The sequence below is a fragment of the Neoarius graeffei genome, chromosome 9 (assembly GCF_027579695.1).
Source record: "Neoarius graeffei isolate fNeoGra1 chromosome 9, fNeoGra1.pri, whole genome shotgun sequence".
Lineage (NCBI taxonomy): Eukaryota > Metazoa > Chordata > Actinopteri > Siluriformes > Ariidae > Neoarius > Neoarius graeffei.
In genome coordinates, this window is record NC_083577.1 from 2,267,329 (window position 1) to 2,283,316 (window position 15,988).

Below are 15,988 nucleotides of genomic sequence, written 5' to 3' on the forward strand. Positions count from 1 at the left end.
TATCAGCAATTTAGAGGAGCCACTTGACCAAATCCACATGTTGTTGGACTTTTAGAGGAAATCAGAGCATCTGAAAAACCCCTGTCAATCTTTCTATTAGCTTGCTTTAAGTAAATTTACTTCTCAATATTTTCTGCTTTAACTTGAGAAGAATAAACATACTTTTACTTGAGAATTTCAGTATTTTTTATCTTCTCCATGCACAGCTCATTTCTCTGTCTTCTGTAAGAACATTCTTAGAAAACCCAGATTGACAGATTGAATGATTGACAGATTGACATGACAGATTGAACCCAAAGATCCAGCAACCATAACATTCATGAGACGTTCAGCTAACCTAAAATTACTAACTGGGAGTTAAGTGTTGGTGTTATGGTTGGATTCTCAGAACTACAGTAATAGTAAATTAAAGCCGCAAGCGGCCTCGACGGGCCCTCGCGCCAGCGGCCAAGGGGGGCGGGGGCATGCGTCCCCGCGAAATACCGTAAAGAGTTTGCTTGCCAAGTTTGACAAATCAGAAGCTGCAATATAATTTTTGCCATAACCAGCACCCCCAGGGGCGAAAGTGCACAAAATTTGGCGTATGTGTCAGGTGAGCTATGAAGAGTTTGCGTATGAAGTTTGATGACAATTGAGAAAATAGAAGATGAGATATAGATTTTTGAAGAATAAATTTTTTGGTTTTTCCCATGTCAGTAGGTGGCGCTATGCTGTACATGAGCGATTATGAGTTGGAGAAAAAAGTGTCTACAACAGCAACGCACTATCACAAGGTAGTGGTGTGAAGGAAAAGCATTATGGAATTATTTACCAAAAACCCGTTTTGGAGCAATTGCGTCGGCCAAAAACAGCGCCCCCCATGGACGAAAATTCCCAAAATGTGGTATACATGACATGGGAGGTAGTCAGAGGGTGGCCGTGAAGTTTGACCAAATTTGAGGAAAGATTGGATTTTTTGCCCAAAAATAGCGCCCCCAGTGGCGAAATATCACAGAAATTGGGTAACATGTCAGAAGCCCAATGAGGGATTTGCGTGTGAAGTATGAGCAGTTTTGAGCAATTAGAAGATTTGTTATGAATTTTTAAGCATGTAAAATTTTGCATTGAAAATTGATTGACGTATAACTTCTGAACGGTTTATGCTACGTGAAACCCATTGAGTAACTTTTGTCAGCCATGTCTCTAGATGATGTGTATCAATTTTGGTGACATTCCTATGAACGGTCTAGGAGGAGTTGCGCCGTCTTCGAGGCCATGCATTTCGCACAAAAGTGAAATTACCTCACTTCCTGTTGGGCGTGGCTAATGCATTGGCATTACATTTTTGTCCGGCTTAGTGAGATACATATGCGTACCAAATGGCATGCCACTACTACAAACTACATGGCAACCAGGCACCTTAATGCGGGAGGCCAAAATCACAACGAGTTAGGGGGCGCTATAGAGGCCCTGAGGCCCGCCTGGATCTGGGCTTCTGGTTCTCAGTAGCGGTGGCAGTCTAAGAAAAAGGAGCCAAATTTCGTGCGTTGTCGACCATGGCAAGCGCCCCAATAAGGGTCTTGTAAAGAGTTTGCTTGGCAAGTTTGAAAAATCAGAAGCTGCAATATCATTTTTGCCATAACCAGCACCCCCAGGGGCGAAAGTGCACAAAATTTGGCGTAGACGTCAGGTGAGCTATGAAGAGTTTGCGTATGAAGTTTGATGACAATTGAGTAAATAGAAGATGAGATATAGATTTTTGAAGAATAAATTTTTTGGTTTTTCACATATCAGTAGGTGGCGCTATGCTGTACATGAGCGATTATGAGTTGGAAAAATAAGTGTCTACAACAGCAACGTACTATCACAAGGTAGTGGTGTGAAGGAAAAGCATAATGGAATTATTTACCAAAAACCCGTTTTGGAGCAATTGCGTCGGCCAAAAACAGCGCCCCCCATGGACGAAAATTTCCAAAACGTGGTATACATGACATGGGAGGTAGTAAGGGGGTGGCCGCGAAGTTTGACCAAATTTGAGGAAAGATTGGAATTTTTGCCCAAAAATAGCGCCCCCAGTGGCGAAATATCACAGAAATTGGGTAACATGTCAGAAGCCCAATGAGAGATTTGCGTGTGAAGGATGAGCAGTGGTGAGCAATCAGAAGATTTGTTATGAATTTTTAAGCATGTAAAATTTTGCATCGAAAACTGATTGACGTATAACTTCTGAACGGTTTATTCTACGTGAAACGTATTTAGTAACTTTTGTCAGCCATGTCTGTAGATGATGTGTATCAATTTTGGTGACATTCCTATGAACGGTCTAGGAGGAGTTGCGCCGTCTTCGTGGCCATGCATTTCGCACAAAAGTGAAATTACCTCACTTCCTGTTGGGCGTGGCTAATGCATTGGCATTACATTTTTGTCCGGCTTAGTGAGATACATATGCGTACCAAATGGCATGCCACTACTACAAACTACACGGCACCCAGGCACCTTAAAGCGGGAGGCCAAAATCACAACGACTTAGGGGGCGCTATAGAGGCCCTGAGCCCCGGCCAAGTTTGGGCTTTTGATTCTGAGTAGCGGTGGCAATTCTCGGAACTGGCGCCAAATTTGGTGCGTTTTCGCCCATGGCAAGTGCCCCGAAAATGGCCCAACAGCGGAGAAAAATAAAGAAGAAGAAGAAGAAGAAGAAGACGGAAGAATAATTAAAGCCGCAAGCGGCCTCGACGGGCCCTCGCGCCAGCGGCCAAGGGGGGCGGGGGCATGCGTCCCTGCGAAATACCTTCCACAGCTTCTGCGGCAAGAGACATTACTCCCACAATGGCGACAAAGCACAGAATTGGACACATGGCAACAATAGGGTCTCGCACTTCGTGCGTTGTCGACCATGGCAAGCGCCTCAATAAGGGTCTTGAAAAGAGTTTGCTTGCCAAGTTTGACAAATCAGAAGCTGCAATATCATTTTTGCCATAATCAGCACCCCCAGGGGCGAAAGTGCACAGAATTTGGCCTATATGTCAGGTGAGCTATGAAGAGTTTGCGTATGAAGTTTGATGACAATTGAGTAAATAGAAGATGAGATATAGATTTTTGAAGAATAAAGTTTTTGGTTTTTCCCATGTCAGTAGGTGGCGCTATGCTGTACATGAGCGATTATGAGTTGGAAAAATAAGTGTCTACAACAGCAACGTACAATCAGAAGGTAGTGGTGTGAAGGAAAAGCATTATGGAATTATTTACCAAAAACCCGTTTTGGAGCAAGTGCGTGGGCCAAAAACAGTGCCCCCCATGGACGAAAATACCCAAAATGTGGTATACATGACATGGGAGGTAGTAAGAGGGTGGCCGTGAAGTTTGACCAAATTTGAGGAAAGATTGGATTTTTTGCCCAAAAATAGCGCCCCCAGTGGCGAAACATCACAAAAATTGGATCACATGTCAGAAGCCCAAAGAGTGATTTGCGTGTGAAGTATGAGCAGTCTTGAGCAATTAGAAGATTTGTTATGAATTTTTAAGCATGTAAAATTCTGCATTGAAAAATGATTGACATATAACTTCTGAGCGGCTGACCCTACGTGAAACGTATTTAGCAAGCTTTCTCAGCCATGTCTGTAGATGATGTGTATCAATTTTGGTGACGTTCCTATGAACGGTCAAGGAGGAGTTGCGCCGTCTTCGTGGCCATGCATTTCGCACAAAAGTGAAATTACCTCACTTCCTGTAGGGCGTGGCTAATGCCTTGGCATTACATTTTTGTCCGGCTTGGTGAGATACATACGCGTACCAAAGGGCATGCCACTACTACAAACTACATGGCAACCAGGCACCTTAATGCGAGAGGCAAAAATCACAACACGTTAGGGGGCGCTATAGAGGCCCTGAGGCCCGCCTGGATCTGGGCTTCTGGTTCTCAGTAGCGGTGGCAGTCTAAGAAAAAGGAGCCAAATTTTGAGCGTTGTCGACCATGGCAAGTGCCCCAATAAGGGTCTTGTAAAGAGTTTTCTTTGCCAAGGTTGACAAATCAGAAGCTGCAATATCATTTCTGCCATAACCAGCACCCCCAGGGGCGAAAGTGCACAAAATTTGGCGTGTATGTCAGGTGAGCTATGAAGAGTTTGCGTATGAAGTGTGATGAAAATTGAGTAAATAGAAGATGAGATATAGATTTTTGAAGAATAAAATTTTTGGTTTTTCCCATGTCAGTAGGTGGCGCTATGCTGTACATGAGCGATTATGAGTTGGAAAAATAAGTGTCTACAACAGCAACGTACTATCACAAGGTAGTGGTGTGAAGGAAAAGCATTATGGAATTATTTACCAAAAACCCATTTTGGAGAAATTGCGTCGGCCAAAAACAGCGCCCCCCATGGACGAAAATTCCCAAAATGTGGTATACATGACATGGGAGGTAGTAAGAGGGTGGCCGTGAAGTTTGACCAAATTTGAGGAAAGATTGGGTTTTTTGCCCAAAAATAGCGCCCCCAGTGGTGAAATATCACAGAAATTGGGTAACATGTCAGAAGCCCAATGAGTGAGTAGCGTGTGAAGTATGAGCAGTTTTGAGCAATTAGAAGATTTGTTATGAATTTTTTAGCATGTAAAATTTTGAAGTGAAAATTGATTGACGTATAACTTCTGAACGGTTTATCCTACGTGAAACGTATTTAGTAACTTTTGTCAGCCATGTCTGTAGATGATGTGTATCAATTTTGGTGACATTCCTATGAACGGTCTAGGAGGAGTTGCGCCGTCTTCGTGGCCATGCATTTCGCACAAAAGTGAAATTACCTCACTTCCTGTTGGGCGTGGCTAATGCATTGGCATTACATTTTTGTCCGGCTTAGTGAGATACATATGCCTACCAAATGGCATGCCAGAACTACAAACTATATGGCAACCAGGCACCTTAATGCGGGAGGCCAAAATCACAACGACTTAGGGGGCGCTATAGAGGCCCTGAGCCCCGGCCAAGGTTGGGCTTTTGGTTCTGAGTAGCGGTGGCAATTCTCGGAAGTGGTGCCAAATTTCGTGCGTTTTCGCCCATGGCAAGCGCCCCGAAAATGGCCCAACAGCGGAGAAAAATAAAGAAGAAGAAGAAGAAGAAGAAGACGGAAGAATAATTAAAGCCGCAAGCGGCCTCGACGGGCCCTCGCGCCAGCGGCCAAGGGGGGCGGGGGCATGCGTCCCCGCGAAATACCTTCCACAGCTTCTTCGGCAAGAGACATTACTCCCACAATGGCGACAAAGCACAGAATCGGACACAGAGTACACGGTGCGCTGAGATGTTGTCATGGACAGAAAATTTTATGCCATGGTTTCCCAACCAAATTAATGTATTTACCGCATCAGTCACCAAGCTATAGCTACCTAGGATTGTCTTCTGTTAGACATCTATTAGTCTGTATGTAACGCTACAACACTTGCTCCCGACTGCCTACCCATTCCCCACAAGTCATGTGTGTTTAAGGCAACCAAAACAACATACACCTGGTGCCTCATGATTGTAAACACCTCTCCTGCAACTGATACAGCGCAATGAGCGCCCCCAGTGGTGAAAGTTCACCAAAGTTGGTATACATGTCAAGGGACCTATGAAGAGTTGTTGTGTCAAGTTTGATCAAGTTTGACCAATCAGAAGCCGAGATATAAAATGTTGCCTGAAAACAGTGCCCCCAGTGGCAAAAGTTTACAAAATTTGGGAGATATGTCAGGTGACCTGTTAAGAGTGTGCGTATCAAGTTTGATCAAGATTGAGTAAATAGAAGATGAGATATTGATTTTTAAGAAAAAATGTTTTGGTTTTTCCCATGTCAGTAGGTGGTGCTATGCTGTACATGAGCGATTATGAGTTGGAAAAATAAGTGTCTACAACAGCAACGTACGATCACAAGGTAGTGGTGTGAAGGAAAAGCATTAAGGAATTATTTACCAAAAACCCGTTTTGGAGCAATTGCGTCGGCCAAAAACAGCGCCCCCCATGGACGAAAATTCCCAAAATGGGGTATGCATGACATGGGAGGTAGTAAGAGGGAGGCCGTGAAGTTTGACCAAATTTGAGGAAAGATTGGATTTTTTGCCCAAAAATAGCGCCCCCAGTGGCGAAATATCACAGAATTTGGGTAGCATGTCAGAAGCCCAATGAGTGATTTGCGTGTGAAGTATGAGCAGTTTTGAGCAATTAGAAGATTTGTTATGAATTTTTAAGCATGTAAAATTTTGCATTGAAAATTGATTGACGTATAACTTCTGAACGGCTTATCCTACATGAAACGTATTTAGGAACTTTTGTCAGCCATGTCTGTAGATGATGTCTATCAATTTTGGTGACATTCCTATGAACGGCCTAGGAGGAGTTGCGCCGTCTTCGTGGCCATGCATTTCGCACAAAAGTGAAATTACCTCACTTCCTGTTGGGCGTGGCTAATGCATTGGCATTACATTTTTGTCCGGCTTAGTGAGATACATATGCGTACCAAATGGCATGCCACTACTACAAACTACATGGCAACCAGGCACCTTTATGCGGGAGGCCAAAATCACAATGACTTAGGGGGCGCTAAAGAGGCCCTGAGGCCCGCCTGGATCTGGGCTTCTGGTTCTCAGTAGCGGTGGCAGTCTAAGAAAAAGGAGCCAAATTTCGTGCGTTGTCGACCATGGCAAGCGCCCCAAAAAGGGTCTTGTAAAGAGTTTGCTTGCCAAGTTTGACAAATCAGAAGCTGCAATATCATTTTTGCCATAACCAGCACCCCCAGGGGCGAAAGTGCACAAAATTTGGCGTACGTGTCAGGCGAGCTATGAAGAGTTTGCGTATGAAGTGTGATGAAAATTGAGTCAATAGAAGATGAGATATAGATTTTTGAAGAATAAATTTTTTGGTTTTTCCCATGTCAGTAGGTGGCGCTATGCTGTACATGAGCGATAATGAGTTGGAAAAATAAGTGTCTACAACAGCAACGTACTATCACAAGGTAGTGGTGTGAAGGAATAGCATTATGGAATTATTAACCAAAAACCCATTTTGGAGAAATTGCGTCGGCAAAAAACAGCGCCCCCCATGGACGAAAATTCCCAAAATGTGGTATACATGACATGGGAGGTAGAAAGAGGGTGGCCGTGAAGTTTGACCAAATTTGAGGAAAGATTGGGTTTTTTGCCCAAAAATAGCGCCCCCAGTGGCGAAATATCACAGAAATTGGGTAACATGTCAGAAGCCCAATGACTGATTAGCCTGTGAAGTATGAGCAGTTTTGAGCAATTAGAAGATTTGTTATGAATTTTTTAGCATGTAAAATTTTGAAGTGAAAATTGATTGACGTATAACTTCTGAACGGTTTATTCTACGTGAAACGTATTTAGTAACTTTTGTCAGCCATGTCTGTAGATGATGTGTATCAATTTTGGTGACATTCCTATGAACGGTCTAGGAGGAGTTGCGCCGTCTTCGTGGCCATGCATTTCGCACAAAAGTGAAATTACCTCACTTCCTGTTGGGCGTGGCTAATGCATTGGCATTACATTTTTGTCCGGCTTAGTGAGATACATAGGCGTACCAAATGGCATGCCACTACTACGAACTACACGGCACCCAGGCACCTTAATGCGGGAGGCCAAAATCACAACGACTTAGGGGGCGCTATAGAGGCCCTGAGCCCCGGCCAAGTTTGGGCTTTTGGTTCTGAGTAGCGGTGGCAATTCTCGGAAGTGGTGCCAAATTTCGTGCGTTTTCACCCATGGCAAGCGCCCCGAAAATGGCCCAACAGCGGAGAAAAATAAAGAAGAAGAAGAAGAAGAAGAAGAAGACGGAAGAATAATTATAGTGAACTCTTACAAGAACAATAGGGCCTTCGCCCATAGGGCTCGGGCCCTAATAATAGTGAACTCTTACAAGAACAATAGGGCCTTCGCCCTATAGGGCTCGGGCCCTAATAATAGTGAACTCTTACAAGAACAATAGGGCCTTCGCCCATAGGGCTCGGGCCCTAATAATAGTGAACTCTTACAAGAACAATAGGGCCTTCGCCCATAGGGCTCGGGCCCTAATAATAGTGAACTCTTACAAGAACAATAGGGCCTTCGCCCTATAGGGCTCGGGCCCTAATAAAGTAGTTGATTAGTGTGCTGCTACACCTTTCCTGATGGTGGCGCTTTAGTCCTTGGTGTCTTCACCAAAGATATGTGGAGCAAAAAAAAAAAAGAAAAAAGCTCCATCAAATGATGTCTTGATGTTGATATGGAGGATTAAAAGATAGTTTGATATGGTTCATCTAGTCAAGGAAACAAGCCCACGTGATCTTCAGATAAATGGAAACAGCTGCATAAACACAGCTTGTGAATCAGTCTTACAGGGGCTTAATGCCCTCATTTGCCTTTTGCCCACTTTTACATGTTCAGAAATGCTTACTGGCCATCTGTTTCTGCACAGCGTAATCCCAAATGTTTGCCTGTGAATAATCAGATATTTATCACTCCGTTCGATATCCAGATGGGAGGAGCAGAGGATTGGTTTTTGGCTCATTTGCAAAAGCTGATTAATTTGATCATGGTAAAGGAGCCCACAATCAGTTCCACCTTTTTCCAGCTGACTGTACCACCACATGCTTGCTTTTTTTCATGTTCTCCCAACTTCAGATGTTTTCCAACACAATGTTTCTAACATCAGCAGTGCAACTTCTTCCCAAATTGAGTTTTGGGAGCTAACGCTTGTTTTCTAATTACTGCCAAAGCAACCAGTTAAACATCTGAAAGTCATCCCCAGCTCTGCATTTTATTTACTTTAAAAATTGTTCCCATAGAGTGGCCTCATAAGCAGGATCAACATCTATCATCTACAGTACGCCGTTCAGACGGCGAGGGGCATCGCAGTCGGTTTGGATAGATACTGTGGATTACACGTTAAGGCTTTTCCAGCTCAGGCTGAGCTGAAGATCACGTTTTCCAATGTGGCGAGTGTTTTTTTTTTTCTGGTCGAAGCAGAGGAGGCAAGCCATCAAGTCATTGCTCAAAAATGCAGCACATGTTTTCCATCAGTGCGTTGTTGCAGACCTGGTTGAGTTCACATACTTGAACGCTGAGCTATGTTAGAAAACAGCCTATTTCTTCGTAAAGTAATGATGACTGCAACTAATTTTGAGGATAGAAAAAAAACAGTGAATACATTTGATATTTAATGTCCACAAAGACGGTTAAGATTTTTCCAAATGTTACACAACTTTGTAAAAAAACCAGCTATTTTACGAGTGGTATTCCTATTATACAGACTCTGTGGTTTTATGGGTGAAATGGAGAGGATTACAGTGCTTCAAAATTCATACAAAGTAAGTAAAGAGCTGAAGATGATGAAGAATCAATAACAAACCCACTATGGCTTTAATCCAAAATGTGGAGGGATTGTTTGCGCCTGCCCTTAAGATTTTTATTCCAGTCATAAACAGACCAACTTCACTGCATGGATCATTTCTAACATGTGCACTATTTCCTATATACTTGATTATTGGACTCCAGACTTACTGCCCATAAACCGTTTTCAATGTTCTTAGTGTACAAGGAGTGGCAGAGACTCAACAGTTAAGGATCTGTGCTTAGTTACCAGAAGGTTGTCAGATAAATCCCAGCGCTGCCAGCTGGCCACTGTTGGGCTGCTGAACAAGGATTTAAACCATCAAACTCTCAGCTCTATGTTTGGTTTGGATTCTGCTTCACTCCTCGCTCGCTTTACCTATCAGACTAACAAATCTAACACGCCACTTTCTAAACTTCTTGGAAGCAATCACATTTAATTCCACTTCATCCAACACGACAAAGTCTGTAACTGAAATATAATGCATGAGTAATGAGGAGAGTGTAAATGCCATGTACAGGGAAAAAAATAAAAATAAAAAAAGCTCTGCAAAATTGCTCCTCATTAAGCTTTCTGGTTGCATGGCATATAACACGCCTATAATTTTACATAATTATACAGCCAAATAATATTAAGACTTAGATATTTGCTTGAACGGGCATCTTGGATTTTGTTCCAAGCCCTCCTACGCCTCGTCCACAAAAAAGCACTTTCACCATTTATAAAGAACCCAGACTCCCACAACCACATTTTAGCTGGAATTTCTTTTTTCTTCAAAAGACATAAATGTTACTGTTGTGGTCCAAAAGTTCAACGGCAGCTGTGGTCAATACTTTACTTTCATTGGGTATTCATTTCTTCAGTTGTAGCATGCAATCATACTTGATCCCTATCCACCATTTTCCATATAAAGTCTCAGTTTGCAACTTGTATTATAACATTACTTCTTCCTACATCTTGCATCAGGCATTTCTTATTGAGGTCCATATTTATAATAATAATAATAATTGTGGTCTCCAAAACTGCAATCAACAGCATCCAGTGTCATGTTTTTGCAAGTGTAGAGATTTTCAATCAGCATCAGAACTTCAAGATTAAAATGTTAAAGCGATCCTCCAGCGGATTTATTCTCAAATTTATTTGAAGTAAAAGTAGTCGTGGGCGGCACGGTGGTGTGGTGGTTAGCGCTGTCGCCTCACAGCAAGAAGGTCCGGGTTCGAGCCCCGTGGCCGGCGAGGGCCTTTCTGTGCGGAGTTTGCATGTTGTCCGCGTGGGTTTCCTCCGGGTGCTCCGGTTTCCCCCACAGTCCAAAGACATGCAGGTTAGGTTAACTGGTGACTCTAAATTGAGCGTAGGTGTGAATGGTTGTCTGTGTCTATGTGTCAGCCCTGTGATGACCTGGCGACTTGTCCAGGGTGAACCCCGCCTTTCGCCTGTAGTCAGCTGGGATAGGATCCAGCTCGCCTGCGACCCTGTAGAACAGGATAAAGCGGCTACAGATAATGAGATGAGATGAAAAGTAGTCACAGATTTCAAAAATCAAACTTTCATTTTCGGAGACTGAATAGTGTTCGAGAAAAGTTCATTTTCTTTAAAATCCCAGATGGGCTTCCTGCGGTGCTGACGTATGTGATGACGTCAGGTAGCGGCCGCTTGGAGCAACTCAGCTGTTTATATTCTCTGTTTACATCATAGTTTTGCAAGTTTTACAAGTATTTTACTGAATTTATCAGTTTTTAAATAAGTATGCCTCATTGTGCAGCATATAAATGCCATGATGATGCTAAAAAGAAAGCACAAGCTGGAACTCGACTGCATTTCTGCAGAGAAAATGCAAAGTGTGATTGATCATCTGGAACAGAGAGTCACTGACAGAAACTGGATCAGATACGAGACCTCATGCTATAAATCTTTTTTACATGTTCTACATGGTGCTGGGTAAATTAACAAAGAGACAGTGTGGCATGGTTTAAAACAGAGATTTTAGAGCATGCAGCTCTAAACACACATACACACACACACACTACACTATACACACTACACCCACTTTGCCACACACACTTTCTGTAGATCATGTAAAAAAGATTTTGCAGTGTGAGGTCTAAATGCAGTTGAGTTCCAGCTTGTGCTTTCTTTTTAGAAAGAAGAAGAAACCTTTATTCGTCACATGCACACTTCAAGCACAGTGAAATTCATCCTCTGCATTTAACCCATCTGAATCAGTGAACACACACACACACACACTCACACCCAGAGCAGTGGGCAGCCACACCAGAGCGCCCGGGGAGCAGTCAGGGGTTCGGTACTTCGCTCAAGGGCACCTCAGCCCAAGGCCGCCACACGTCAACCTAACTGCATGTCTTTGGACTGTGGGGGAAACCGGAGCACCCGGAGGAAACCCACAGACACGGGGAGAACATGCAAACTCCACACAGAAAGGCCCTCGCCGGCCGCTGGGTTCGAACCCGGACCTTCTTGCTGTGAGGCGACCGTGCTAACCACTACACCACCGTGTTGCCTATCATCGTGGTATTTTTATGCTGCACAATGACGCATACTTATTTAAAAACTGATCAATTCAGTAAAATACTTGCAGAACTAGCAAAACTATGATGTAAACAGAGAATATAAACAGCTGAGTTGCTCCAAGAGACCACTACCTGACGTCATCACATACGTCAGCACCGCAGGAAGCCCAGCTGACATTTGAAAGACAATTAACTTTTCTAGAACACTGTTTGGTCTCTGAAAATGAAAGCTTGATTTTTGAAATCTGCGACTACTTTTACTTCAAATATGTTTGAGAATAAATCCGTTGGAGGATCGCTTTAATCTTGCAATGATTGATCCAAGAATTCCCAACAGCGAGCATGCAAAATAAATGTTTTAAATATTACACCCCAGCTAACAGATACGTTGGTTGAGATGTTACTCGAACGTTGCTCATAACATTATTAACGTGTCAGTGTTAATGCAGCTAAAGATGTTGAAGTAACATTGTATAAACACTGACAAACGTTATAAGAAAACCTTCTCAGAACACCCAGAAAACTTGATGAAAGTCCACAGAACAATAAAGCTCAGAAAACATTCAGCAAAACAAAAACTGGGATTCTTCAGTGACTTCAGTGAAAAGACTTTAAAAGTAGTCATTATGGTTAATGCTGTGTAAATAAAAGGAGGAACAGTTTGAGGTTTAAACAGGGAATTAAGTTGACAGTGAAAAAGACATCTGTCTAAAAAATCTGACTTGATATTATACATCATTGGTGAATGGTTTTACAGTCAACCAAGTGCTCAAAGCGAGCAATTAAATGAAATGATCTTGCACAAAAGATCACCCCAGACATGAAATCTAGTCTGATCTTGTTTTAGGTCCTGTTTATAGACCTGATCACATCACAGTCACAGTGACAAATCTCTCCACCACCAAAGGAACATATACAGTCCTGTGCAAAAGTCTTAGACCCCCTATTTTTTTCCCATACAAACTTTGTTGTAGACTTCTATTTCATGATTTCTACATTATCGAGTCAGTACAAAAATGTTTGTTTTCCAGCAAAAAATTAAATGTTACAGAAAAAAAGTTTGTATCTGAGCAGCATATTCCATAAGAGAGCACTTTTCAGATGAAAAAAGAAAGCATAATGAAGGCTGCTGGGTTTTGGTGTAAAATGAAGTGAGTGTGACAGTCAAAGTGTCCAGAAGAACTGGGGCTGGTTCTGTAAGATGCTCAGGAAAACCTACAGATCATTTCCGCATAAAACTGCACTCACTGGACCTCAGACGGATATATATATATATATATATATCTCATTCTTATCTCATTATCTGTAGCCGCTGGTTCTACAGGGTCACAGGCGAGCTGGAGCCTATCCCAGCTGACTACGGGCGAAAGGCGGGGTTCACCCTGGACAAGTCGCCAGGTCATCACAGGGCTGACACATAGACACAGACAACCATTCACACTCACATTCACACCTACGCTCAATTTAGAGTCACCAGTTAACCTAACCTGCATGTCTTTGGACTGTGGGGGAAACCGGAGCACCCGGAGGAAACCCACGCGGACACGGGGAGAACATGCAAACTCCACACAGAAAGGCCCTCGCCGGCCCCGGGGCTCGAACCCAGGACCTTCTTGCTGTGAGGCGACAGCACTAACCACTACACCACTGTGCTGCCCCATATATATATCTCATCTCATCTCATCTCATTATCTGTAGCTACTTTATCCTTCTACAGGGTCGCAGGCAAGCTGGAGCCTATCCCAGCTGACTACGGGTGAAAGGCGGGGTTCACCCTGGACAAGTCGCCAGGTCATCACAGGGCTGACACATAGACACAGACAACCATTCACACTCACATTCACACCTACGCTCAATTTAGAGTCACCAGTTAACCTAACCTGCATGTCTTTGGACTGTGGGGGAAACCGGAGCACCCGGAGGAAACCCACGCGGACATGGGGAGAACATGCAAACTCCGCACAGAAAGGCCCTCGCCGGCCACGGGGCTCGAACCCGGACCTTCTTGCTGTGAGGTGACAGCGCTAACCACTACACCACCGTGCCGCCCCCATATATATATATATATATATATATATATATATATATATATATATATATAAAGCAAAGGGTCGTCTCACACCAAATACTGACTTTGTTTCATTTATTATGGCTCACTGATTACTGTTTATAGCATTTTTATAATGTTGAAACATTTCATTCATTATTTTTTCAGCCATTGTTGGTCGACAGCATTTCTCTACACGTGCCTAAGACTTTTGCACAGAACTGTATATTCAAGAACAACAGAACATCTTTAATATCACTGATGACTTGTTAGGGAATCATGATGAGCTTATTCTGACTTTCCTTTAAAAATGTACATGAGGTAACGTGACAGTTCTCAATCAGACCCCTGTTACAGCCATTAACCACCAGGTGGCGACGCATTTTATAAAATGTCCTACAATATTCATTTCCAGTTCCCAAAATTACAAATTAGCTATAAAATAAGGTTTCATTTCACTTCCACTGTACATCCACACATCATACCATGTCATCTTCAAGGCTCAAAATTTAAAGCCTCTGTTTAGAAACTGTCTCCTGAATGACATCAGTAAAGGGAAAAAGTGACGTCATGTGTTTCACGTCTACTAAAACACTCAGCGTGACTGAAATAATACCGCTCAGGTGTTCTGGGCCTAGACATGTTTTTTTTTCCCCTTTCTTTCTTCCTTTCCCTTGCTTGTTCTCATCCTGCACCTCCATCACAACATCTGCCCCGGATTAGGATGGAAGATGTGCTCCTTTTAAAGCTTAAATGTAAAACTGAGCACCGCAATAAAGCATTTAAGCATTTTAGCTTACTTAGCACATGCAATCCAACTCTTTATCCAATTCCTAAGGATGCCATTTGTTGAATTTAGGGAAGAGAGTATTCTGTGGTCATCTTGGAGGAGTTTCACACCCCTGATAATCCATTCTGCAGATGTGAGGGGAGTGTTCTGGGGGAAATAATGATCTTTGATGTGGGCAGCAAAAAGACACGACAACAAGAACAGTAAAGACTTCAACATTGCAAGATTTGCATTGTTTCCATTTCACATGACACATTCCTTGTCAACCTCAACATCATGACTTATGAAGAGAAGAAAAATGAAGAGAGGATAATTCTTGCATTTAGTGGAAATCACAAAAGCCTTTACATTCATCAACAGTTCTAACTTGCACAAGAAGATCCCGAATCCATGACATGTGCTTGACAAGCCATCTCTCTTCAACAAAACCATCATGTAAAGTTGTAAATCTGACTCACAGAGTTACACGGAGTGATAAAACGGTCAATGATTTTTGCATCTTTTTCACTCAGGCATTTTCTAAGACAATTCACATCCAAGGCACATCCAAGAAATTAACTCCTTATGTGGAGTTAAAAGTTCTTCCATGGCAAACTGTGATATCACAGATCTCCTTAAGATATAATAATAATAATAATAATAATAATAATAATAATTATAATAATAATAATAATAATAATAATAATAATAATAATAATAATAATAATAAAAACAAGATAATTATATCTGTATATCTTTCAGCTTAGCTTGACTTACCACTGTTTCCGTCTTGGCATTTCACAAACAGTATGTGTGCCAGTGATAAAGCCAGAAATACGAAGATCCTGGAATGCACAAAGCTCTTCATGTCTATATCCAAGACATGAGCCTCCTTTTGTGCAAAAAATTTGGGGAGAGAGGGTAAAAGAGTCCAAGTTTATCGCTGCACCATGAAGACAGACCGAGGCTTTTCCCTGCTCTGAGGAGCAATCAGACCCAGCCCAACTTTGTGCTCTCTCTCTCTCTCTCTCTCTCTCTCTTACAGCTTCAACAAAGAAGAATGCTGACCACCCTAATTTCCACCCCTTTTTATCAGTGCTTTTTCATAAGCATCCACTCACTCACTCACAGACATGTGTGATTGCATTGAACTCCAGACATGAAGTTCACAAAGCAATTCTTCTTCATTAAATACTTCTGCTGTATTGAGATTTTAAAAAAAGTTAAATGTGGAACTTTTATAGTTTTAACATTCTGATGCTTTTAACAATCATTTTTAAAAAAAGTGTTTGCAATGGGTTTTTTTTCCCCTAGAGATTGTT

General features: G+C 42.4%; 1 protein-coding gene across 1 annotated transcript in view; it reads right to left on the reverse strand.

The window, feature by feature from the left end:
• col5a2a (collagen, type V, alpha 2a) overlaps positions 1 to 15,704 on the reverse strand; it is an 81,886-nt gene extending 66,182 nt beyond the window's left edge. Inside the window, exon 1 of the mRNA XM_060928937.1 lies at positions 15,444 to 15,704. Coding sequence (XP_060784920.1) covers positions 15,444 to 15,534 — 91 coding nt within the window. The 5' untranslated portion in view covers positions 15,535 to 15,704. The remainder of the gene's footprint in view (positions 1 to 15,443) is intronic.
• Between the last annotated feature and the right edge of the window lie 284 nt (positions 15,705 to 15,988).